Consider the following 27936-nt stretch of genomic DNA (forward strand, 5'->3'; position numbering starts at 1 on the left):
TCTGTTTCTCTCTTTCCAATAATCCTCTCAACATTCCCGCCTACTCTTTTGCTTTTCTGGTATAGTACTCTTTTTCTACTCTCATGCCTTCTCTATTTCCATCGCTCACATTTACCCACACACTATCTATTCCTCCTCTTTCATTTTCACTAATTCTCACTGTTCTTACTTCAGTGACCTCAACTTCCATCTTGATATCAACAACCCACACGCAATTTCTTACTCTTTCTCTCTCATTTCAAAACAAGCTGACATAATTGCCAGCAGCCACACTGCTCTACAACATAGTTTAAGCACGTTGGCTAAGTCAATAACTCTAGCTAAACACTTATAAGGACCCAAAGGCGAGACCTATTGGCTATGTCAGTGCTTGGGTATTTTTTAGATGGTCGAAGGGCCGCCAGTTTCTCTAACAATAAAGTTTTGGAAAAGCCATGGCAAAACAAAACATGTATTGACAAAGCCCAAAGCTGTAAGCCAGTGCCAAACCTATTGGTGTGACCAATGCTTGTTCTAGCCTAGAGTACTTTGATGCTTTGGCACCCCAATAGCATTCTGAGAAAATGTGTCGCATATTGCATTGTTTCAAGATGTGTTGACGCATGCCCATTGGTTAATATCTGAGAGGCTGTGGGAAAGTCTGGTTTCCAACTCCAGTCGCTTGGTTCCACCATCCACAATTTAGAGGACATCTACTTCTCTTTGCGGCAAGTGGCAGGCTGTGCTCCAGTACAGGAATTTTCCTTTACTTTTTGGATCTTGTAACCCCGGTTCTATCGTGTGGTAAACTAGATTCTCACAATGGAAAGGAAAAACTTGGACTGCTGGTCAGCCAGGGGCCTGTGAAACTTGGCAGGTTCAAGGGCAGAAGGTTAATGGCATCAGTGCTGCACAGCCCTGGTATTCAACTGGGCAGCTCCCAAACCCAGCACATCTGACCACCCTACCCCAGCCCTTGAGGACTGCTATTGAAAGTCGTAGATTTCTGGTGCCTTTGTCACTTTCCCCAGCTCCCTGAAATTAATTGCAGGAGTCTCAGGGAGGCTTCAAGAGAGAAAGAAAGAGAGGGAAGTGACAAGAGGGAAGGTAGAAGGAAAGTGATCAGAGTGGAGGACAGGAGGACAGGGAGAATGGATGGATTGAACGTGAAAGACTGTGCAACGAGAGGAAGGAAGTAGGGGGGAGGAGTTAGCCTAATGGCTAGGGCAGTCAACCTCAAATCTGGGGACCTCAAATCTGGGTAACTAGGTTCGAGTCTTGGCAATGATGCTGAACATCCTGTGATTCTGGGCAAATCACGTAATCTCCCCGTTCCTAACAAAAATGAATTTGTCCTCATGTAACTCAAGTGGTGCTATGTAAAGCGCTCTGATACTAGATTCGGGTCAAGTTCGCGCTATATAAAACTCTGTAAAAAAAAGAAAAAGTAGGGCCAATTTTAGCTTTTTTTTTGTCTGGGCTTGTTTGCGTTCCTCAGTCCTGCCCTGGATGCCACGGACTACATCTGGGTCCCTCTGAGGCACGAGTGTGACTTGTGAAAGAGCCCGACTTGGCCACCATGCAGCAGAGAGATTCAGCCCAGCTTGTGTGCAGACCCAGGAAGAGCCGGAAGCAGCGAGGTGGCAGCGCCATGTTACATAAAACTAAGCTCCCTGTCACAGGGCCGTCGGGTGGAATGTGTGCGCACAAGTTCCCACGGGGATCCATTCTACGCGGTGCTGCTGCCCTGACACCCAGACGTACAGTCAGCGGATTTTGAGCAATTTGAGAGGCTGTTCTCCTCTGTATGAAGCAAGAGCCGCCACGTAAGGTTTCTCAGACATTCCTCAGATTTCTGGAGAGGAACTCTAGTATCTGTAGATGTGCGCGACAAAGGAAGAGAAAGATGGCTGAGTATTTTTTTTAAAAATTACCTTAACATGCATATTACGCCCCAAATTCTCGTCTGCCATCACCGAGTGACATAACGTAAAATGATGAGCCCCGCCTGCAGAATGTGAAGAAGGGTCCCAGAGCCTTACCATATTTCATAGATATTCACCAGCCTTGAGTGGAATGGAGTCCCTCAGAAAGTTATTTTTGTTTGGGGGGGGGGGGGGGGCGCATAGCTGGACTGGCCAGCCGGGGAGGAGGGCAAACCCGCGGGGGGCTGGAGCTCCAGGAGGCCGATTGTGACACTTGGAGGCCGGTTACACTATCCCGGCAGCCTGCATGACATTTTAGATTAGTTTCAAAGGCTAATGAATGGAAGAATTAAAAGAAAGCCTCTCATAACGGTACCAACATGCTCTTTTTGTCGACAGGCACACTATTTTTTCACAAGTGCATGTATGGTTGGAAGCCGTGTAGAAACAGCGCTAAGAGGCAATTTGCTAAACTCCAATGTACAGAAATATTTTAATTTATTTATTTTCAGAGCAGCCAGTAAAACTAGCAAATGTAATTGAAAAATTGAGCAGTTAACATGCACCTTTTGGCTTTACGTTTCCAAAATTATCCTAGGGAAAATCATTCTGAGCAACTTGTCGGGAGTCACTCATTTGATGCAAATGGGGACTGAATTTATTATTTTTGACAGGGCTGTTTGACATTCCCCGCCCGGCCCTGGGTAGGGGTCCCTAAAGGGTTGGGAGCCCCCTGCGCCATGCCCCCACCACCAGCTTCTAATTAACATTTTTAACCTGTCTCTGTATTTGAATTTTTCGACAGTGATTGTTGAAAACTGAGATGTTGTTGTGGTTGCTGCCAGTGACCCTTGACCTCAACCACGCAGGACCAGGAAACCCTTCTATGCTGTGGCGGCTAAAATATGCAGACCAGGGTCAGTGGGACCTGGCATAGTTGTCATTTTTCTTAGATTTTTGTTTGTTATATTGAATTCAGGCTTAGGTGAAAAAAACAGAAAACAACCAATTGCAACTATATAAATCTCCATGATACTAGTGACGTTGCAGCTTGCGATGTAGACTACCGTATTCCCTGGGCACCTGCGAAGAAACCTCTCTTAAAAGCGTTAAGTCTTGTGGACAGGGCAATGCACTGTGCGGACGTCCATTAGGGCAGCATCGGCGCGTTGCATCCTGGGAGAGACGTTCTGCCAAAGAGAATCATGGACCGGAACCCAAACCATCTCGCAATCCCTGGACCAGGCCGCGAACCTGAATTTCTCTTGAACCGCTGGGCCCAGTGTCCTGAGACGTTCAATGTTGGCCTTCATTTTACTCAACTGTCTGTAAGGTGTTTATTCTTCTAAGTCACCTTCTATGTGAGTGATGTAACCTTTGCTGGACACTCATGTGTACTGTGTGATAATTGTGTTATACCATGTCTAGCTCATCTTCCTATGTAATATGCTTTGACTATTTGACAAGGTCCCCGTGAACATCCCCCGACAATAAACAGCTACAAGCATGAGGCCTACCTTGGCCTCATCGCCTACCTGCCACACTACAGCTTCTTCTGCCTGTGAAACACCAGAGGCCATAGTACACATAGTACACACCAGCATGGGGCAACATTCCTGCCTGCATTTTATGTCTTGCCTCCATGGGCACTTTGGTATTACACAAGGGGTCACAGATGAGTCTTTAATATGGATCATGTCCATGCAAAATACACACTAATGAAGATGACAAGTGGGTGTTCCCTTATTTGCATGGTTGTGTGCCATTTGCAAAAGAACCCGTGCGCTGCCGCAGTAGTACAGACGTGGGCGCAAGGGCAAAGAAGCCCCTGATTTTCCATCACAAAGAATTAGGCCAACATAAGTATTACCCTTGGCAGGGTACATGGCAGCCACGGTCGGTAGTAGGAGTTTCTGCAGGGTGGAGACGTGGGGAGGGGGAGGGGCGGGATGGGGGTAGTAATGTATGGATTACGGAGTTTAACAGGTAAGTAAACATATAAATAAATAAAACGAATTTCGTTGCACGCACTGCATCGCATTTGGTGATGCAGTGCACGCAACGAAATTAGTTTTATTTATGTATATGCTTACTTACCTGTTAAACTCCGTAATCCATACATTACTACCCCCTACCCTGCCCCTCCCCCTGCCCACGTCACCGCCCTGCAGAAACTCCTACTACCGACCGCGGCTGGTACATGGTGCTACTAGGGGCGCCCCAGGCATCCGCCCTGGTAGGTGTAGTCAAACACTGCGCCCACCGGAAGGGGAATCCCCCACCCACTGGCACGGGAATCGCTGTCTCACCTTAGAAATGAGATTGGATTCGCTTCCAATAAAAAAAGGAGTCAGAGTTCTAAACTGTTACACCCTCTCTCACAGTTTAACTGCTGGAGTTTCCACAAACCACTGGGGACAGCACAGTTTTCCTGTAATCTGGTGCCCTGATCTGATCTGCGCTGGTAAAGGTGGACCGCGGCACAAACCATGGCAGTGCACCTGTAATTCAGAACAAGTTCGGTGTGCAACAAAAAATTATTTATAGCCGCGGCCCATGCAGGTAAGAGCGATGGGGCTGGGTTGAGGGGGATTCGACAGACATCCAGCAGGGAAAAATTAAATAAATAAATAATTTTCCCTCATTGTCATCTGTCGAAATCCACCCCCCCCCCCCCAACCAGGCCCCAGTATCCCACCATTCTTACCTCACGGGCTGCGGCTGCTTATTTATCACAGTCCAAGGGGACTCTCGTAGACACACCCCATGACTCCCAACGTCCAATATTCCACAAAGCAAATGCCACGTTCATCCACTCAGTGCATGTCTCCTGTAATAATGAGGCTGTAGCTCACCCACTTAAGAAAAAAAATTGGCAAAGCCAATAGTTCTTGCCTACACGGGTTACTGGCTTTGACAATTTGGTAGCCATGTTGTACAACAGTGCATCACCTATGCAGCATGGCTGGAAGTTAAAAAGAAACACGTGTTTGCAATGCAATAGGTCTCGCATTAGTGAAAGTTTGAGCTATTGGCGTTGCTAATAATAATGTAGCGCCAATAGCTCAAACTTACATTAAAAATCAATTGCAGCACTTGCATTTTAGCTTCAAATATCATAAGCTAAAGCGTAGGTGTCGCAATTGCTTCCAATGTAGACAAGTACAAAAAACTTTTTTTCTTCTATTACTTTACTTTTGAAGCAATGGTCGCGCCCGCACTTTAGCTTGAGATATTTAAAGCTATAGCATGGGGGCCGCAATTGTAACAAAAGTAAAGAAATAGAAAAAAAATGTTGGACGCATACATTTTTTTCTATTTATTTATTTTTGTTACAAAGGCAGCCGTGCTGCCATTTTAACAAAAGTTAAATAAGTAAACCGTAAAAAAGGCATGTGGCCACATTTGGTGCCGCAAATAACGAAAGAAAGGCGTGCCGCTATTATGTTAGCCGAGGGGTGCAGCGCTGGGTACATTAAAAATTAAAAAGCGTTGTGGTAGGGTATGTCCGGTCTGGAACAGCAGGCAGGAGAAAGCCATTTAAGAAAATAGTGCTCTGAGGCTGTAATTAAAACGTACTAAGTAACAACACATGTACCAGGGGGTGTCCTCATGGGAGGTTACAAGAAGAGAAAATACGGTACAAAGGAGGGACTACTAAGGCTATTAACCAATGAAAAGCCATAATTTACAAAGTTCAGTGACAGGAGCCAATTAAAAAGATGGGTGGAAAGTGGGCAGAGCTTCATGCCCATATCCTGAATATAGCATGTCTCGAAGAGACAGTGCAAGAGATGCCTAGGTGAGACCTAAAAAAGCACTATGGCATCAGTACTAGCAGTATATTAGTGCTGTTATTTAACTGCTGTAGGCAACACGGGGTAGGTAGAGACAACATGCGGGTAGAGAAAAGAAAACTCGATGATGCAGCAAGAATTATCCATGTCAGATCGCTTTGTGGTGGCCAGTAAGGGAGAAACATGGGCAACAGGGTAATTGGGTGGGAGGGACAAGCAACACTGACAATAATAGAAGGGGACAGGCAAGCAAAAACTGAGGTAGGGAGTGCAGGAGGGTAGTTGGAAACAAGCACAAAGGAAGGAGAAAAGGTGGGTGAGGGCAAGCAAAAACAGAAGAAGGAATACAGGGAGGGTGGGTGATGCAAGCAACAACAGAAAGAGGGAGGGTGTGAACCTAGGTGGTAAAAAACATCAATTGAAGAATGAAGGGCTGGTGGATTGCTTGTGGTCAGGCAATAATGGAAGGAAGGAGCGTGGAATACCTGGAGGGGGCATGCAACACTGGTAAGAATAGGAGGATGGGGGCTGGTGTAACAGACAGCGGAGGGGGCAGAAGTACATGAGTGAGGTAACTGAAAAAGAAGCACTCCAGTAGAGTGCTTAAATACACCTAGTATGGTGCACCTACAAAAATGAGCACTGGAAGGACTCAAGTAATGCATTTATGCACTGGGGGAGAGACAAACACATGAGGGAGAATTGAGCTTTTAATAGTTGACCAATATCAAGCATGCCAGAGTAACAATGAAGCTGACCAATTGTATGCCATTGGTTGTCCCTACGATTCAGAAAAGGGGGTGGTGATGAACAGAGTGTCTGAATTAAGCAGACCACTCTTACCCAGTCCAAAGATCAGGGCTTGATCCATCACCGTTTTTTAGCTCACTGCACCATCCCAGCTCAGAACCTGGCTACATGCAAATTAGTCTGTTCCTGTCCCAGTGCATGATGGGAACAGGGCAAACCAAACTACCAAGCCAATTCTTATACTGGGAAGGAAACAAGCTTCCGGGGACCGGTTTCTGGCATTTCAGCCGTCGTCGGCCCGGCTTGCTTGAATCCTGATGGTGCAGTGAGCAAGGGACTCATGTCTGAGCATGGTGATGGATAAAGCCCTGATCTGTTGACTGGGTATGAGTGTTCTGTTTAATTCAGATACTCTGTCCATCACCACCCCCTTTTCTGAATCGTTTTGTCCACCATAAGCATGGAAGGGTGTACTCAGATGTGAGTCCCTTGCTCATTGCACCATCAGGATTCAAGCAAGCCGGGCCAAAGACGGCTGTAATGCCAGAAACCGGTCCCCGGAAGCTTGTTTCCTTCCCAGTATAAGAATTGGCTTGGTAGTTTGGTCTGCCCTGTTCCCATGATACACTGGGCCAGGGACAGACTAATTTGCATGTAGCCAGGTTCTGAGCTAGGATGGTGCAGTGAGCTAAAAAACGGTGATGGATCAAGCCCTGATCTGTTGACTGGGTATGAGTGTTCTGTTTAATTCAGATACTCTGTCAATCACCACCCCCTTTTCTGAATCGTTTTGTCCACCATAAGCGTGGAAGGGTGTACTCAGAGGTGAGTCCCTTGCTCATTGCACCATCAGGATTCAAGCAAGCCGGGCCGAAGACTGCTGTAATGCCAGAAACCGGTCCTCGGAAGCTTGTTTCCTTCCCAGTATAAGAATTGGCTTGGTAGTTTGGTCTGCCCTGTTCCCATGATGCACTGGGCCAGGGACAGACTAATTTGCATATAGCCAGGTTCTGAGCTGGGATGGTGTAGTGAGCTAAAAAACGGTGATGGATCAAGCCCTGATCTGTTGACTGGGTATGAGTGTTCTGTTTAATTCAGAAACTCTGTCCATCACCACCCCCTTTTCCGGATTGGTTGTCCCTAAGCCCACTGGTTGAAAACAAAGGTTTAGAAGAGACAGCTCATCCGCTGTCTAGGCCAGACCTAAAAATCACTGCCTCAGCATCTGCACCACCTAAGACCCTCATCCTTTGTTTGGTCACATTACCATCCCCTATGCTCCTCTGTAGGCTGACACTAGGATTGCTGTGGAAAGCTTGCAGCACTGTCCTCAGCCCTTAGAGTTCCCACTCTGCCCTCAAAAACCTATGGATTTCAACAACCATATAAAGAACATGACACCTCTTCAAACAACCATAAGCCACTCATGTCCACAACACCTACTTGCTGCCAACTCAATCCAATTGTAGAATTGATAGCATACTCCACTCGCATCTTCATGCCATGTCATGTTATTTTATGTTGTTATTAGAGTGCTCAAACACCCAAAGGTCTCTTGGGCTATCTCAACACATAAGGTAAAGAAATGGTGGTTGAAAAGCTTTAGATCTTAGATGCTTTGATCCACCTTCCTCCAAAAACACACACAAGCTTGCTGGCCTATATGTATCGTTTATGCTCAGTTTTTGTAACACATTTCTTAGAATATAATACAGTGCCAATGCTTATTTTGTGAGTAAACAGGTGCCAGGGCCCTGTTATTGCTCAGAAGGCCACTGCAACTTGCCCAACCAACTGGAAATCACGTCACTGCCACATCCTATTATAAACGCTCACTACTAAAAATACTAAACATCACACTTCTATAAATGTCGCAGTTTAGACAATACCAAAGTGGATGAGAGACGGAGCGTTTGAGCAAATCAAACACTCACCCCCTGTCAACTGATCTTGGTTTAATCCATCATCATTCTTTAGCTCACTCCACCACCCCAGTTCAGAGATGGCCATATGCAAATCAGTCTGACACTGTGCCTCATGGGAACAGTCCAGCCCAAACTGCCAACCCATGTCTTCACTGAACCAGAAACAAGCATCCTGGGACCGGTTTCTGGCTATTCAGCCGTCATCAGCCAGGCTAGCTTGAATCCAGTGGTAAAGACCCACGTCTGGGCATACCCTGCCAATTTAGGGCGAACAAAGCTATACCAAAGGGGATAATGGACGGAGCGTTTAAGCAAATCAAACACTCATCCCCAGTTTTTTGGTTTTGCGCAGGTTAGACAATTCCAAGCCATACAGAGCATTAAGAATGGACTGGCCGCTCTATGTTTACGTTGAGGGAATTTGTTAAGCGCACTTATACCAAAAGGTCTCTTGGCGCTATAAGGGGAGGGAGAAGCTTCCTAAGGACTACTAACAATAGGCTAGAGTGAACAACCATGTTTTCAGTTGTTTCCTTGAATTTGGTGTTCTCAGATGTTAGTCTAATGTCCATTGGCACGGAGTTCCATAGAGTAGGGCCGAGAACAGAGAAGCAGGAGCCATCACTTCTCTTGCGCTTGAATCTTGGAATATTCGCCATAAGCATAGTGGTTGTTCTGAGATTCCGTTTGGGTAGATACCTTGAGATCTTAGCAGATATGAATATGGGGCCCTTCTCGCTAAGTGCGTTGAAGGCCATGCAGCCTGTCTTAAACATGGACCGTTGAGTCACCGAAAGCCAATGTTATTGCTTCAGAAGTGGTTTGATGTGACAGTGTCTAGGTTACTGAAGGACCAGGCTGGCTACTTGGTTTTGCATTAGCTGCAACTTATGGGTCTGATTAGCAGGGAGCCCTAAGTAGATGGCGTTGGCATAATCCAGCCTGGACATGATCAGTGCCAGCATGATAACCGTGCTTGCTTCCCTGGTGCAGAATTTCCAGATTTTCTTAAAGGTCCTCAGATAGTAAACGCAAGAGGAGGTAACCAAGTTGATCTATTCATGCATGGATAGCTTAGCATCAATTTTAATCCCCAGACGTTTAACCAACATTTTTGGAGGTGGGTGGAGGGCCCTATGCAGCTGGCCAGTGTGCTGGCGTACACTGATCAAGTATATTATTAGAGATAACTATCTCAGTTTTATCCGAGTTTAATTTGAGATAGTTATGACTCATCTAGTCTTTAATGAAGAGCATGGTGTGTTGGAAGAATTCCTTAGATTCCTCTGTCTCATCAATCGGGAAGATCAGCTGCATGTCATCGGCATAGTTATATACCTGCAATCCCCTGGTTTTCAGAGCATGAATCAGAACATATATATAGATGTTGAACAAGTGAGGGGAGAGAGATGAGCCTTGTGGTACAAGTGATGTTGACAACAAGTGGTGTTGACCCAAGCTCTACCATTGTGTTTTTAAATATGCAGTTCACTGGTAACAGATGTGCTCTTAGAGAAATAGACAGCGCCACCATGTGGTGGGCTGTGATACGTAGCCCCTTCTTAACCCCTTCTACGTCCAGCGCGACACAAATTTCGCGCCTGCGCTGGACGTTCCATTGAGCGGACGGGGCCATGACGGAACAGCTCCGTCATGAGCACAGCTCAACCGCGGCTCGTGACGGAGCGGCTCCGTCACGAGCATGCGAGCGCCGCTCGGCCCCCTCGCCCCTTAGCGCTGCGGCGGAATTCCCGCCGCAGCGAAGGGGTTAAGAGCCTGTGTAAACAAATGAGTGCCAGTGTCAGTACTGGAAAACTCCAGCACAAATTAAGCACTGATTATAACCCCTGGGGATTGGGAAGAAATACATGCAAATTGATCTCTCCCTCTACCCAAGATGTTACGATCAGAGTGGCAAACTGGGGAACCTGGTTTGATTCTCGGCTTCGGCTCAACATCCTGTGATTCTGGTCAGTTCACTTACTCTCCTGAGGCCCGTAAACAATACTTCCGACCTTGTTTAATGTAACTGGTACTTATGCAAAGTGCTTCAATACCTTTGGGTCGAGTTTGTTCTATATTTTAAGAACCACAGAAACATGCACTGAAAGGTAAAAACAAAGCCTTAACATAACAAATAGATACTCCTTTACTAGCTAATTTGCACAAAGTGAACAATAAAACCCGGATAAATCGCAGCTTCCCTTAATTGTGTGACCTTATGTAAATATTTTATTTTACCAAAACTTTATTTTCTTCATTATTTTGTATGAAAGCACTTTCCAATATGTGAGTTTAGACTACCAGTTGCATAAAACTACTACTTTTGATAAGAACTTTCTCACTGGAGTGCTATAATGTGCCCCATTGGTGTCAAAACGTAAAGGAATGCTCCTTTTTATTACATTTTGAAGAGACTTTATCCTGTTTTTCGCGGTTATTGCTGTATGATTTACATAGCAAATATTGTCAGGGCTCAGCTCGTGCACAGGTTCTAAGATCCGAGTCAGACCCTTGGCTCGGCTCTGGCTGGGCTCTCCCTGTAAATTTGCTGGCTCACCCGCCTCTAAAAAGGGGCACACTTATATTTCCCTGAGCATGTTGAAGTCAGACAGAAACATAATTCAGAATCTCTAGTGACTGGCTCAAGATTAGAGTCATAAACAACAACCTCGCCACGTTTCCCGTTCCAGGAAAGCCTGCCGGAGTCTCCGAGACCTGTAGAACCCCCCCCCCTGCGCAATAAAATAAGTTATAGGAAATACTCGCGGGACCAGCCGCGCAGCAGCTGAAGGCGATGAAAGTGCAGTGGGTGGACTCGGGGAGACACGATGCTGCGCGTGCTGTGGTGAATCGAGAACCATGCATGCTCTCTCTGTGCCTGTGGCATGAAATGGGAGGGGCGTGCTGGAGGTCCCGGAGGGGGCGTCAACGGGGATGAAGCTGCGGTTCAGTACATCGCGCCGTTCTCAGACACTTTTCTGCTCTACCAAGCTATAAAGTGTTCTAATTGATATATCGATCTGAATGTATTTATTGGGGAAAAAAACTGAGCCCTTCGAACTGCAAGGCGTGCAAGGCGAGCTGGCCGTGCACATGGCATTTCAGCTGGATGCTGGTAGCGGTTCGAGGTGAAAGCTTGTTGGGGGGGGCGGGGGGTCGTGTTAAGTTGTAATCCACTCTAATGCCTTACCCAGCAATCGTGCGCTTTAATGCCCTGTCATATTATAAGTCTGCCTAATAACCTGTTATGCGGTGAATCCCTTGGATGCGCTTTCAGGCAGCGCTTTAAATGGAACTATAGAAGTGCAGGTACTCACTGCTTCGAGTACTTGTTTGCGCCTGAGAAGTGCTGGTACCCAACCATTAAATGTATTGGAGAGGTGCTGAGTACTCTGCCTCTCAATTAAAGAAGTGCAGGTACGCAGTAACAGGCAGCACCGGCCTATTTAAAGCACTGCTTTAAAGTTATACAGCGCCCTGGTAACCAGTATTTACATAAAGCCGGCTGATGCCTTGGTGCAACAGAGCACTTTTAAGCAATGCTATAAAGCCCTTTGATGTCTTTTAGTGTTATGAAGCCCTCTTATAAACTGTCTTTTTGTAAAGCGCTTTGATGCCCCCATGTACCGCAAAAGTTTTTTTGACAAACAGTCATAGGAAAATTGGAACACGCCAAGTTAGATCTCTGACGTCCTTTCATAGAAGGGATGGTGTTCAAGCACCTCACCCCAGAAAGAACCCTGATGCCAAGTGATGCTTCAAAGTTCTACGATGCCATACCATATTGTAAATGCAAAACAAACAATTGAGTTGACTGAATGCTGAACAATGTCATACATTCACCCCCATTACACAGATCTGGGCCTAAATCCATCGTTTTTTTGCTCACCATGCCATTCCAGTTTAAACCCAGCCATATGCAAATCAGTCTTTACCATGCTCCCCATGGGAACAGTCCAGTCCGAACTCTCAAGCCAGGTTTTCCCGGGACCAGAAACAAGCATCCTAGGACATGTTTCGGGGTATCACCCCTCATCAGCAAGGCTAGCTTGAATCCAGTGGCATGGAGAGCAGGGGTCCCACGTCTGGGCATACCGTCCCACTCGGAGTGACAAATGCAAAAAGAACATTTGATGGACAGAATGCTAGACAATACCAATCATTCACCCCAGTACAAATAAATGGGCCTAAATCCATTGTTTTTTTGCCCACCATTCCAATCCAGTTTAAACCCAGCCTCACTGGGTGGGAGGACCTGACTTGGCAGTTCGGGCTGCACTGTTCCCATGAGGAGCAGGTCAAGACTGATTTGCATATGGCTGGGTACAAAGTGGGGTGGCATGGTGAGAAAAAGAACAACGGATTTAACCCAGATCTTTTGACTGGGGCTGAATATTTGATTTGTTCAGCATTCCACACATCATTTGTCTGTCTTTTGCTTTTATACGATATTGTAAAGCGCTCTGAAGCCAGACATTTCAATGCGACCTGACCTTTATTAAAAAAAACGTAATGATACATGAAAATGAGCTTGCCCCTCTCCTCACAGAAAAAAATGGTCACACCTTCCTCAGAGGTCAATATAAACTAAATAAATGAAATCACTTTAGCCAAAAGCACTTAGGGGCAGATTTACAACCCCCTTGCCCCACTTTATTAAAATGACGCCAAGGTGGCCCAAGGGCCTTGTAAATAAGCCCCTAAGCATTCCGAGACGTGCATACTTGCAATGCAAAAAGTGAAACCACAATTCCCAGAATGCCACTGTGTTCCTACAAGCACTGTACATGGTCGGGGCGTCTTGGGTTGCGACTGGCGGGCTCGGCTGCTACAGTTCACTTTATAAGCCGGGTTTCCTTCTCGGTCGCTGAGGGCTCAGTGCAAGGGGCGTGCCCAGCGAAGGGGGCGTGGCCTGGGAGCAGGGCTGCCTTTAACCTGCAGAGCGAGTCTTCGCCGGCCCAGGAAGGAGGAGGCGGTGTTTCGGCCGGGAGTATTCAGAGCGCATACAAAAGCCGCAGCGCTTGGATCTCTGGAAAGAGAGGCGCTGCAGCAGCCTGTGGGTTCAGAGTCGGAGCAGGACCACCCAGGGCAGGGCGCAGGAGACCACCCCCGCCGTACAGTGGAGACATACATAAACACCCCCACGGAGGGCGGGCTGCATTGGCTTGAACCGAAGGATATTTATTCTTGCTGGGGGCAAGCACTGGACTTCTGAAGCCCCCACCTGTGGATCTCAACGGGGACCCCACGGTTCCACAGGCGCCGCCTGGTGCGCAAAATGAGGGTGAGATTCTGTCCTGCAATACTGCTGTTTGGGGTTTTGACAAGGCGTCGGGGCGGGTTGAGAACATTGGAATTCCTAGGGTTCAAAGAATGTGTGGGAGGGCAGAGAAGACGTCAAAATGTCACGACGAGCTGTGGGCGCTCAGTGTGGGTACCTGTCAGTCTCTCTCACGCCATCTAGTATTTTAGTCAGTCGTTGCAGTGTGTTCTTCATACCCCTCCTCCCTGTGTATCCACCTGTTGATTTCTGCCACTTTTCCCCCCCCCAGGGCGTGATTTTTGCAGCGGGTGGGGTGTTGAAGTAGGCAGAAGAAATTAGTTTGCATTTATTTTTGTATTGTTAGTAAAACAACAAATATGGATATAATTCAGGGGGGCTGGGCTTAGTTGAAAAGTGAGTCTTCCTTGAGTCTTCCCGTCGTTCTATATCACATCCTCATCCAAGAGCAGGCTGCCCCCTCATGTATGAGGGACAACGGTTCTATTCCAGAGGAGAGCCGGGGCCGGCTTGTCTGACAGTTTTCCCGGGCGGGGGCTGCGGTTTCTGTTTGAAATAAGTAGGTGGCGCGACTTTCCCTTTCCACTGGCCCCGCTGGTAGGCGGGAACCCGAGAGGGGTTCACATTCACATCATACGAAAGAAGTAGATAGCGAGGCTGGCGGGCTTCTTTAGAGTCTACAGGGCTCCCCCTGGTGGCCAAGGTGAGGAGGGCGTCTCTCTTCCCGGCTCTTCATTGTAACTTGTTTGTTGAAAGTAGAATGCGCAGCGCCTCTCGGGTACTTCCCGTGCAGGTCAGATATTTCGGTTTGTGGTTTCAGAAGGCACGTGCGGCTTATCTGATCGGCTGTCTTCCTTGTTTGTGTGCTGCTGTCACGAAACTCTTGCGGCTCGGCTATGGGAGCATTCTTTCTCCGTCTCCTTCAGTGTACGGTTCGAGTGTGTTTTGCTCCATCCTTGTGCAGTTAAAATGTTTCTGTGATGCCATAACACGAGGACATTCTACCCACTTAACTGTGCTTTTAGATTGTTTTTATTGTAAGAGTGCGCGGCGCTTGTACCCACTGTGCTTGCAATGCAAATCAGGGCGTAGCTTCCGTGGGTGCAGCAGGTGCAGTGGCACCGGGGCCCAGGGACCGAAGGGCCCACTGAACACAGATTATTACTGTGTGTTGTATTTCAAACACCAGGGCCGCTTCTGTCCTTGCACTATGGCGCGCTGGCTACGCTTCTGGTTAAAATGTTTCTGTGACGCCTGACAACTAGAAACCCCCCATTGCCGTTTCCTTGACATCATAAACGACGGGTTCCTTTTTTCCTTGCATTGTAGTTGGAGTGCTGTCATCATTCAAGGAGGTTCCACTACTGTTTGATGTTATGCTTGTGGGTATTTTTCTGGGTACGCCTTCTAACTAACCCCTTCCCTCTGCAGGGTTTTCTGTTGTCAGAATTTTCGAGCGATGAAATATTTCGAGAGGCCGTTATGTTTTATCCAAGCGCAGTGAGAACGTTTGGGTAAATTCGTAAAAATAGCGAGTCTCCAAAACCATGCTTTGCAAATAAAATGTTTGTGGTAGTCAAACATGAGGCTCCCATAACCCATTCTTGTTGCAGCTCCAGAACTAATTATCGTGTCAAAAATACGGGCGGCGACCCCTTACAAACGTGCCTAGCAGTTACGTTCTGTCATGTTATAATCAATGGGTCCAAAGTGTTTGTATTCTATTATAATGCAACCCGTTTCCCTTTCCTCACTCTCTGTGATTGCTGTCACGAGGAACTTCAAGCGCGCGCACGCTACCCAAGTGCTGTATACAAGTTTGGGTTGTGGAAAACCAGGTGTGCGGATCTCTCGTTGATTTCCATGTGCCTTTAGAATGTCCGCGTGATTTCAAAATGCAATACGGGCTCCTGTCTCTGATTGATCAAGAACAGTGGGTAATAATGTAGCTATCCTGATATTGATATTCAAGTTCGGTTCAGCGTTCTTAAAAAACACAGGTCTTAAACATGAACTTTTTTTTTTTTTTTTTTTTTTTTTAATGCTCCGTTCCATATGTTGTGGTCAGTATCGGATGGTGAATGTGATTTGGGTGGACATACCCATTGGTGCAAGACACAACTGCGCTGCAGGGCCATAGCTTGGTGTATGCTTCTTTGCCCTCTCCAGAGCACCTGTCTGTAAGCACTCTGAAGTGAAATGTTAATTAAACCATTCATCTCTGCTGACTTGTTTCGTAAAGGACTGAAAAATATAAAGCTGTGTTCACAGTGGAGAAGTGTGGTTCACCGGTTAGAGGCGGCAAACCCAGAAGCATAAGTCGGACCGGGACCAGGGTTCAATTTCCGACGCGGCAGGGTATGGAACCAATGTCAGCGGGCTCGATAAATCTCGCCTCGGTGCCTCTCTAACCATGGGTCCCACGCTGCAACTCTGGGCAATAGCTTGCTTAATCTCCACAACGGCCCCTCGCTGCCGGGGATGCCTAGCTTCACCTTGGGGATGCCCAATAGGGACCATCTCACAGGGAAAGCCAGGACGGGTTCCCCAGCGGCACACAGCGCCAAGAAACCCTGGGGTGAACGTGCGCTCTACAAATTCATACTAACATAACATAACACAGTGATCCCTGGAATGTGTGACCAGGCCCCTTCTGCGAGGCTGACGTGTGTAGCGTTTTATGGACTCGTTTGTGCACAGGGACAGGCATCAGTGCCTTGTTAAGATGAATGTGTGTAGCACCTATACACTCTTTTGTGGTGCCAAATAATCCTCCCCGAGGGGTAACTTTACCACTGAAGGCAACAATATGGTAATGATGAGGCAGCTAGGCACGTAGGGAGTGTAGACTGGGGGGCTGTGTTTAAAGGTTGTTGTGTTGGCGTAATAGAAGAACAGTTCTCTTGCTCACAGCTGCTAGGTTAGAGAACTGGAGCGATGGGACAGTCTCCAGCCGTTTCAAGTGATCGGTTGGTTGGAGTGTTGAAGGGATGGAGAGGTTGGCAAATCACTGAAAGCTCAAGCCAGATTCCTAGCTCTGGCTCAGCTCGAGATCCTCTTGGAACCTTGAGTCTGCTACAGTGAAGCAAGCTTTCATGCGACTTCTGCTAGCCACCCGCCATATATCCTCATGCACCAAAAATTTAAGGTAAAACAAACTTTTATGTAAAATAGGAGATTGAAAGGGGTACCCATCTAGTAGCTTAACTGGACAGGGTGAAACCAGATAATCTGGGCCCAAACCAGTCTTACTTGCTTTACCAAATAATTTGATGTGGCGTAATGGCCAGAGCTGCCATCTTTGGAATTGGTGAACCAGGTTTGAGTCTGGGCGTCGGCTCAACATTCTGTGTTTCTGGGCAAATCACTTAATCTCCCCTGTGCCTATTTCAAAGTTGAAACTAAGTTCAACCTATTGCTTTTAATAAATGCCTCTCAATGCAGTGATTATGCTCTGATGTAGTACTTTCAAACACTTCTGAATGTTAAAGCAATACACTTGTTTACATTTTGAAGAGGCGTCCTGTTTTTAATGATCTTTGTTGCACAAATTACATGGCAAACATTTTCATGCAAAATATTCACAATTGATGGATGGAAATGCAGAACAAATCAAAACATTCACCTCCCAGTCAAGAGATCTGGGTTAAATCCATCATTCTTTTGCTCACCATGCCACCCCAGTTTAGACCTGGCCATATGTCAGTCAGTCAAGATATCTTTATTCGACTTTAACCAAGTCATACAAAGAAACATAAACAATAAAAAACACATGGCATAAAAAATACATATATACAGTTAAGTGTTTAAAAAAGTACTATATACATTGATTTAAGAAGGCGAAATTTTACCAGCAGCTTTCGCCCTTGCTGCGGCCACTAAAAAGTTAGCAATACAAAATGTTGAATGTGGGTTTGACGCAAGCTGTAGATAGAGCAGCGCCGGGCGCACCTGAGTAAACCCTGCTTCTCTCAAAATGGGGAGCAAATATTTTTTCCTCGGCTCCTGATAGTGGGAACAGAACATGACGATGTGCATTGTGTCCTGCACCGAAAAGTCATCGCAGCTACACGGTGGTGCTAACTCTGGCTTCTGCCATTTCTTAAAAGAACCCAGATAAAAATGTATCAGGTTAAACCTGAACTTTGTTAATAAAAACCTGTGGTAGGGATGTGTAACAAAGCTAAGATAAGGGGCGAGTAAGGGAGCGCTGACCAGGAGATTATGTGCCCTCACTGCGGGCTTCAATATTTCAACATCCTCTCGACTAGCTGCCTTCTTTTCCATAAATGCCTTTTTTATGAGGGAAATATCTGATGCCTTAATTTTTTCTGGACATAAGAAAAGTTCTGGACGGTCTAAATCAGTGAATGACTTCTCTAAGTAGGACAGCCATGGGATGCTCTTAGATTTATCTAGGGAGAGTACATCTTTCAAGATGGTATGGTTCAAAGGGAGATCGTCGTTCAACCACATTTTCAGCCATAAGGTCAGCGGCGCTAGGTTTAATAGATCCGACAGGTAGGGTAAGCCCACCTCCTGATGTATTGAGTAAGTTGGGGCTGACTGTGGTAGGGAGAGGAGAGATCTAATAAATTTATTCTCCGCTCTCTGGATAGGCTCGAGGTTAACATAACCCCATAACGGAGATCCATAAAGGGCTATGGCCACAGACTTGCACCTATAGATCTTTAAAAGGGCTTCCATTGGCCTTGCCCCCAGCTTACCCGCAAAGCCAAGGATCGCTAAGGAAGACCTGGTTACCGCCAATCTTTTAGCTGTTACCTGCGGCCCCCATGTTCCCTTATTATCGAACAAGACTCCCAAGTAGGGGAACATAGTGACTTTCGAGACGGGGACCCCATTACAAAAGAATGATTTATGACGTTTTTTTGTGCACTCCCTCCCCATGACCATCGTGTGAGATTTGGACACATTCACTTTCAAGTCCAAATTGTCCATAAAGGAGCCGAAGGCGTCCAATAGGTGCTGCAATCCGACGCCAGTACGAGCGATCAGCACCGCGTCGTCCGCATACAGGAGTGCCGGTATTTGCACGTCTCCTGCGCGCGGAACGTCCGCGTCCTGACCACGCAGATGTTCTCCTAGGCCATTAATGTACAGGGTGAATAGTGTTGGGGCCAGGATACACCCTTGCCTTACCCCCTTTAAAGATTTGAACATGGAGGTGCACCTGCCATTGGTTGAGACACGCACTGCGGCAAATAGTTCCCGGTGCAATGCGGCCATGAATGAAACCAAAGCTTTGTCAATACCCAACTCTAATAGAATCGCCCACAGTTTTGATCTATTTACAAGATCAAACGCCGACGAGAGATCCATGAAGGCGAGGAATACGGAGCCCTCCTTGGCGACTGTGTACTTGGAGATGAGTAGGTGCAGGTTGCAACATTGCTCAATAGTCCCTTTCCTCTCCCTGAAACCGTATTGTAATTCAGACAGCCCCCCGCGGGCCTCAACATTCTCCCTCAGTCTTGCTAGAAGTACTCGACCCAAGATTTTTACAGTTGAGTCCAGGAGGGATATTGGCCTATAAAATGCTGGGTCGTCCCGCCGGCCTTTGTTTTTAAAAATGGGGACGATGATGGATTGAGCCCATGAGGTGGGAGCTAAATTTCCGTTCACCGCGTTAAATACGTTTGTCAGGACCTCAGCCCAGAGTTTAGGTGAGAACAAGAAGAAGTCTGCAGGTACCCCGTCTGGCCCAGGAGCCTTATTTTTTGTGGTTGCCAGCAGAGCTTTTTCCACTTCTTGGGGGTTGAAGGTGATATGGTGACCATCGCTGTACGACAGTGAGTCTTTCTTTGTTCCTTCGTCCTCACCCCCGTATACTTTTTCAAAGAAGGACAACCAAGACTCATCAGTGATCACGCAGTCCATGGGGTCGTTGGTATCGTCCAGGAATAAAGGCTGTTTGATTATTTCCCAAAATCTCCTACTGTCTTTCAAAACAGCTGCCGATAGGAGATTCTCCCATGTTTCGTGTTTGATATTATCTTTGCGGTGCTTTATGGCCGCTTTGTAGGCTTTCCTTAAGCGCACAATGTCCTCTTTGACCCTAGGCACAGATTTAAGGGCCGCCAATAATTCCCTGTGAGCTTTGGAGCATGCATGGTCGAACCAGCGCTTGTGTCCATCAATACCCTGGATTGGTTTAACAAGTAAGTCCTTCGAGACCTGATCACAAATTGCCTCGTAAGCTGCAATGATTTTATGCCTTTGGGGACCCGGATCTCTGCACTGCTCCACGTGTGCTTTTATTTTAGGATAACACTTTTCATAAAAGTTTTCCGGGATGACTTTAGCCCACTTGATGCGTCTGGCTTGGTCTGTAGACCTCAGGGGATGGGTAGGTTTGTGCTTTGCTGGTGGTGGCCCCAAATGAGCTCCCCATGCCACTTCGAGCAGGACTGGATTGTGATCACTATGGATTGTAGGGACTGTGCGATAGGCCATAAACCGCTGCAAGATGCCTGGTGAAACAAAAATGTAATCAATCACTGTTCCCTGATGAGCTCCGTTAAAGGTTGGATTTCTCTGCCCACAGTCCGGTTCGTGTAGATCGAAAAAGGCCAAGAGCTCCTCGAGCTCCTGCCCCTCGGCGGAATGTTCGAAATGGGGTCCACGTGTGGCTGCCTCATCAGCCTCGTCAACTTCTCTACCCTTGCAGGCAGAACCACATGGATGAATGTTAAAATCGCCTAAGAGAATTAACTCAAAAGAAAAATCGATATCTTGTGAGACTGAATTTAAAATATTTTCCAAAGTAGCAATGTTGCGGCCGCTGTAGTCACTATTCCCGGAATTGTAAAAATTAACAAACAGTGTCCTGCATTCTTTGTTTATCACCCTCTCGACTATCAGGATATTGTCAGATTCAGAACTAATCTGCCTGTAGGTACCTTTTAAGGCTAATGAAAATAGAAGCGCCAGGCCGCCTTTGGCTCTACCCGCTCTGCTGGGTCTTGCAGGTTTAACAAAACTAGAGAACCCATCCAGCCAAAAGCTGTTTGAAGTGTCCCACGTTTCTTGAAAGGCGATGATATGATGTTCTGAGACAAAGCTCAACCAGGCTTTGTCCTGACGTTTTGCATTTGTCCCTGCTACGTTCCAGCTTATGATCTTGCATGGAGCGGGCGATGATGGTTTTTGAATAATTGGAACTGCCGGGACTATTCCGACTGAGTGTTGTAAAACCAAAGCATCACTTACTGGTGGTGACTCATTTGGTGCCTCCCTGGTTTGCCTAAGATCTGTATCAAGTCAATCACATATGTTAAGATCCGATAAAGGGGCGAACCTGTTACCTGTGCTAACACCCCAGTCAAACGGAGTAGCCACCTGGCCCTGGCCATGTTGTAGTGGGTTCCATGTAAGTAGAGGAGTGTTGGGGTAATGCGGTAACTGAGCGTTTCTCTGCCACTGAGCTTGCCTAAAACCCCATGTGTTGCGAACCTCGCCCGGCAAGCCCCCATCCCAAACACTACCTCTTGGTTCACGCCCCAGGGCAGACCTGGTGTTCAGGTCTGTTGGGCGAAAAATTTTTCCAAAGTCCTGATAGGCTGTGGGCTGGAGCCAATCATTCGGGTGTCGGGGTCTGGCGGCGTCTCTCCAATTATTCCTAGTGGTGTATCTATTATAGCCATTAGGGTTAGGTAAGGTACGAAATTTTGTCTTATCATAAAAGAATTTGAGAGTGAGAGGCACTATGGATCCTCTGCGTCGTTGGGGCGGGAAGACATTATTCAGAACATCTGGAAGGACCTCCGCGTTAGCGAAGTTTAGAATGACACAATCCCCTGTGAACTTTTTGGGCTTACTTCCTATCCAGGATACCCTCCTGGACATAACGATATCTCCTGCCAACTTATCGTAACCTTGGGCTGACATATGCATATTATTAGTGAGCCAATACAGCGCCTTGTCTTTTAAATCCAGATTGGACTCTGTTTTGCCTTCAGCTAAGGTAGGGACATTTGCCAAAACCAGAACGACCGGTGAGGCTTCCAGGATAAATTCGGCAGAAATATCCTCCTGCTGGATCCCCCTGGGGGCTGGGGTTGTGCTGGTGCCGGGGTCTACTGCATCTACGGCTTGACCAATAGCGGGCAGTGAGATTGGTAATGAGGAGGGTGGGAGCAAAGAATCCTGATGAGTAGATAATGGGTTACTTGCATTTGGGGTGTTCTCCTCGTTAATAGGTATCAAGTTTGAGACGAGAGAAGACAAGTTTTCCATCTCTTCCGCCAATTTGCTATGGGCAGTACCCAGTTTTTTGACCTCAGATGTTAATTTATCCAGCTTCCCTATCAGGGGTTTAATTATGGTCTTGATTTTAATGTCCATCATTTCCTGGATTCTATTAAAGAGATCATCACCATTGTTGCTTCCAGAGTCAATCACGATATCAAAGTCAGCCTGTTTCCCTAGCCGCTTTGGAGGTGGGGTGGAGGCCTTTTTCCTGCCAGGATGTTTCCCCCCCCGTTTAGATGTAGATTTGCGGCAGGCTCTGACCGCCCGTGTTGCTGGCCGCGGTGATTGAGGTTCTACTTCCGTGCTAGATGACTGGTGATTTGGATCGTTAATGATGTTTAATGATAGATCTACTGGGTCTTCTCTGACAGTTTGAAGATTATCATCGGCGTTATTGATGTCCTCACAACCATTAGAGTGAATGGTCAGGTCTGTGAGTTGTATTGCGGGGTTCACTTGCAGTATGTCAGATGCCCCAGCGCTAAGTACACTTGTGGATGGGCTTTCAGGAGGCATAATGGGTGACTGACTAAGTCCAAGGGATTGCCTTCGCTTATTATTGATGTCATTTACCACTTGTACCATGTATGAGTCTATAGTGTTCACTGTCACCGCCTGTGCTGGTAACCGTTTTTTTCCCATTGCCTTTTCAAAATGTATGACAACTTACCAACGACTCGTCTTCAGCCGAAATTAGCCTAGAAGAGAGCCGATGTGACTAAACGACGGTATCTGTAATGATACAGGCCTTGTGTGTCCCAGCGTGAAATGGCACTAAAATGTTACAAAGGATTAACACAGTACCTTGATGCAGATGAAAGGGTGAGGCCTCGCCTGGCCTCCTCGTGCCTCTGAGGGCCTCAGAGGGCCCGCCCTTTGCCCGGGCTTCGCCTGGGCGTCCCGCTCGCGTCCCGCGACGCGGGTGGCTTGCTTCCTTTGAAGCCCCTCCTGTCGCGTTGAGCGCGTCAGGGAACGCGCCGCCGCAAAGGCTCACGGGAACTGTAGTCCCGGAGCGGCGGCGCGACTGGCGGCAGAGAAGTGCTGCTGGCGCTGGACCAAGGATGTTGGGCTGGGACTGGTCTCCTCGCGGCTCTCTCTCCTGTGTCCCCACAAACGGTAATCCTCTCACTGCTCCGGTACTCGTCTGGTCAGGTCAGGACCCCCTGCTCCGCCGAGGGCTTGCTTCCTTTGAAGCCCCTCCTGTCGCGTTGAGCGCGTCAGGGAACGCGCCGCCGCAAAGGCTCACGGGAACTGTAGTCCCGGAGCGGCGGCGCGACTGGCGGCAGAGAAGTGCTGCTGGCGCTGGACCAAGGATGTTGGGCTGGGACTGGTCTCCTCGCGGCTCTCTCTCCTGTGTCCCCACAAACGGTAATCCTCTCACTGCTCCGGTACTCGTCTGGTCAGGTCACACTGTATATGAGGACCGTCTACATTTTTTTCTAAATATCTCCAGTCTCCCCACAGAAGCTCTTAAACCTCCGATTGACTCTATATTTTCCTTCCGACTACAACCAACTTCAATATGCGAAGGCGAGGGGGCCTGGCCATATGCAAATCAGTCTTCACCCTGTGCCTCATGGGAACAGTCCAGACCGAACTGCCAATTCAGGTCCTCCCTGGACCGAAAACAAGCATCCCAGGACCTGTTTTAGGGTTACACCCCTCTTCAGCCAGGATAGCTTGATTCCAGTGGCATGGAGAGCACGGGACCCATGTCTGGGCATTCCCTTCCCACTCGGGGTGGCAAATGCAAAAACAGTTTATGCCATGAGGCACATGGTCAAGACTGATTTGCATATGGCTGGGTTCAAACTGGAATGGCATTGTGAGAATAAAAACGATGGATTTAGGCCCTTCTCTGTACTGAGGTGGGTGTATGACATTGTTCTGCATTCTGTCCATCAACTGTTGTTTAAACATTTTCCTGCATCTGCTCTAGCACAGGCTCTTAGAGCCAAGTCGCACACCTGGCTCGTACCTGGCTATTGGTTTGCAGTCTTGCCTTGTTTGAGGGACTGCTTGGTTGGAGTGTTGAAGGGATGAGAGGGTCTCATGCTGTTTAAAGCTATTGATCGGTCGGAATATTGAAAAGACGGGACGGTCTGAAGTTGTTTCTGAGGGGCCTAGAGTTTGCGTTTCGTAGTAGTGTATAGTGTCTGAGATGCCCGTAGGTTGGAATATAGAGTGCATGGGAGGCTGTGAGTCCTCTTTTTTTTTTTTAAGCCCAGTATGTTGTAGTACTGGTGGGATGATAAAGTTTGTAGTTTTTTCCAAGAGGCCATTAGGTTTGGAGTTTTGAAAGGACAAGAAGGTCTTCGGTTGTTTCTTGAAAGCCGGTAGGTGGATTATTGTAGGGTTTGAGTTATTTATGAAACGCCTGTATTTTAGATTGTTAGAGGGAATGAGGAGTCTTCTGTTGTTTCCAAAAGGCTTGTTGACTGGACTATTGAAAGTATGATAGTCCACAGTTGTTTGAAGAGGCAGCTTCACTGGAGTATTGACAGGATGATGGTCTTTAGTTGTTTCAAGAGGTTGGCTGGTTGCAGTATTGAATGAATGAAAGTCTTTAGTTCTTTGACTAGGCTGCTTGGTTGGAGTATTGAAAGGATGATACTTTTTGGTTGTTCAATGATTTTTTATTTTTTCAAATTTTTGTATTTTTTGTATTTATTCATAATGTTTTGTGTAGCGCGAACATGAGCCTAGTGGGTTTCAGAGCCCTTTACATGAAGGGATGGTAGGGTATAATTGAACCAAGTAAAATGATCATATATATGAATGAAGTAAAGAGCCTTGAGAATACACAAATTATTAAGCTTGTTTTCAAAGGTAGTCCGCAATGAAAAGATCAGGCATCATAGAAAGAGTCACAGGTATGGTTACACTCAATAGATACAGATGTGATGGCCTAGGGTAAAAACTTGTTCATCAGAAATGATTTTGCTTTGTTGGAGTATTGACATGATAATAGTCTTTAGTTGTTTCAAGAAGCTGGTTGGTTGGAGTATTGACATGATGATAGTCTTTAGTTGTTTCAAGGATTTGGTTGTTTGGAGTATTGACAGGATGAGAGTCCTAAGTTGGTTCCCAGAAGAAATGTTGCTGGACTGTTGAAGGGACAGGAAGGTCTCGAGTTGTTTCTTGAAGGCCAGTAGGTTTGATTATTGAACCAATGAAAGGATTCTAGTTATCTGAAAGACCTGTGTGTTGAAGGGAAGGTTTCAAGAGGTTGGTGGGTTGGGTATTGAAGGGATAGTAGTATTTAGTTGTTTCCCAGAAGAGGTTTGGCTGGAGTGTTAGAGACTGGAAGGTCTTGCACTGTCGTTTTGAAGGTGAGTACGTTGGAACGATTCAGTACTTGTCCTTTGGGGCAAGTTCTGGTTATTGACATTGATAGATCAATGAGCCAGGGATGGCGGAGTTGACATCACAAACTCTTTGACCCCTGATCACACTATTGACTATTTAATTTTCCGCACCTGTCGCTCTTTTACAGGCTCCTGTCTGTTTTTTTTTGTTTATATTATTATTCTCCGGGGTTAGAAGAGGGACACGGAGTCTGAACTTCAAAATACAAACGTGGCTCTGCAAGAAGTGTGCTTTGTTTTCCTGCTGCCGCTTTAATGCCCTGAGGCCAGGGGTAGCAGGGCCACGGCCAAAGGTACAAAGGGGGCACGACCCTTAATTGCCACCTGTGCTTTTAACCCAGCCTCTCCCTCGCACCACGCTCTCTCTCGGTGGGCTGACCAGCAGTTTTCGTCCCCCACAGAACTGCCCGTCGCTCTTTCGGAACCGACATAGCAGCACGTGCCGGTGTTTGCATCTCCTCACACGTCCTTCCACCCCTCCCCTCCTCCACAGCCCCCTGTATTCCGACCCTTGCTTCCCCGCTAGCATGATCCTTGCTAAGCAGGTCCCTGGCGTGTCACGCAGATAATTACATTTTAGATGTCAGAGCTGCCTGTTTCCAGCTGCCAAATCGAATTGACGGTGTAAATTGCCATTGAAGGAGCAAAGCCAGCGAATCCGTGTTTTCCAGAACCACCTTCGTCTCTCCTATGAATATTGAAGGCTCTTTATCCGCTGCTCTCTCTTCACCTAGGCAGAGGGGTTGTTCGAGTTTCATTTCCTGGTTGTCAAAGCTGGAACTATATGAATGGATTTTTATATGTCCATTGGAAATCAAAATGACAAAGGGTGGCTGGTTTATAAACTGATTAAAATCTTTTAATGGTGCAGTATTACATTGCAGTGTTACATTGCAACACATATTTAATTCGTTTGTGCCTCCAGCGAATGGGTGCCATAAATAAACTGAAACATCCGCGCCTCTTCCCATTATGTCTAATTAACATGCCATTGACGATCCCATCTTAAATAATACATCGTGGCTAATTTTAATTGTCCGCTTAGCACATTATGGTCAATTGTAGGGGTGTGTGGCTTTTGCGTAATTTGCTTTTACGTAATTATACTAAGGATCAGACAAATTATGCAAAATTACACTTCATTATGTGAAACCAGCATTTGGCACTATGTTTTAGCGCAATATGAGTCCCAGCGCCCATTTTAGCGCCTTTAACTAAAAAACACGAAAAAAAACTCCAGTATCAAACAACAGCTACTTGCAGGCTATTCTTTTAATATATTTTTTTAAAACATTTTTTCCATGTCATTTTCCATTTGGCCCAGTTAACAAATGATGGGGTCATTAACACATCATGGCCTGTTACAAGTATGCCTAACTGAATGATCACTGCCAGTTTCAAGTATGACCCTTAGCATATAATATACATTTTCCATTTTGCCAACTGGTGCATACCAAACTGGAATATGAAAGTCAGCACGTTGTGATTATTGTTTAGTTTATTTATTTAGCTTAGTTAATTAAAACCATTGCTATAAAAAAACATATTAAAACAATTATCACATCAAGAAACAAAGCTGGAGAAATACACTGTCATTTGTGATTATTGTTGGATTGCCTCCAGTTAGCGCATCATTTCCAGTTTCCAGTATAACTGGATAACATCAACTACTTTCACCATGTCCTTGTAGGACAGCACGGCCACTTCCAATTTTGCCTCTTTGGTAGAATTGCTCTTTTCACTTACAGCCAGCTAAGACATCGTGGTCTTTTCCTTATGACCAGGAAGGACTGGAGATCTGTTGTGAGGATTTTCTGATCTCTCTCAGGATTTCCTGTCATTACCAAAGGTGAGACTCTTGTGTTGCCTACTGCTGTTGGTTCCTTTCTCTGGGATGGCCCAATGAGCCTCAAACCATCTTCATTTCTCCTTGGTGTTGGTTGACCACCCAAGACTTGGTCTATGGCAAGTCATCTGACAGTGGAGTCGGATATAGGGTGACACAATTATGTACATACATGTGGAGCCAGGATTACTACTTGAAAATAAATATCACTGTAATAAAGACACAAAATAAACTTTGAGAACAGTGGTATGCTCAAGTTTCAAGCCCTTAAAGTTTCGGATTTCCCATAATCTAATGTCAAGGCAGGGGGACAAGTCGGTGCTTCAGATGTCTTCGTGGGGCTGTCTCCTGGTACAGTTGTAGGAAACTTGGGGCCAATGCTGCCCCATTATTCAGAAGCCAACATGCCGCCGGAGCTGTCCACAGTGCTGAAAATCCTTAGAATTAACTTTACAGATGCCCAAGGGTACTTTAAAGAGAAGTCACAAGATTCATAGTCTGGGGGACTCGCTTCTGCATGTTCCCCTAAAAAATCTTTAAATCAATGGAATCCGATATCGCACTTTCTACTGCACAAAGTCAATAGTTTTTTTGTTTCTTCAAGCTTTTGGACTTGGCTGGAACGTTCCAGCCGGAGTAGAAGGTCCTTGTCAGATGCCAGGACCAATATCTTGGAATCTACTTGTCTTAGGTAGACGTGTGTAATGTGTGGGTTGCAAACCCCTATCCAGAAGGCAGTTGTGTACTCTATATTGTTGAAGGCTTCGATGCAATCAGAGCGAATCTAG

The 27936-nt window shown here is 46.5% G+C and overlaps 1 protein-coding gene across 1 annotated transcript in view; it reads left to right on the plus strand.

Moving 5' to 3' along the window:
* The first annotated feature begins 13334 nt into the window (after positions 1-13334).
* The window catches only part of RASGEF1A (RasGEF domain family member 1A), an 84014-nt gene continuing 69412 nt past the window's right edge, over positions 13335-27936 (plus strand). Inside the window, exon 1 of the mRNA XM_086922419.1 lies at positions 13335-13663. Coding sequence (XP_086778545.1) covers positions 13658-13663 — 6 coding nt within the window. The 5' untranslated portion in view covers positions 13335-13657. The remainder of the gene's footprint in view (positions 13664-27936) is intronic.

The sequence above is a fragment of the Lissotriton vulgaris genome, chromosome 5, assembly GCF_964263255.1.
Source record: "Lissotriton vulgaris chromosome 5, aLisVul1.2, whole genome shotgun sequence".
NCBI lineage: Eukaryota > Metazoa > Chordata > Amphibia > Caudata > Salamandridae > Lissotriton > Lissotriton vulgaris.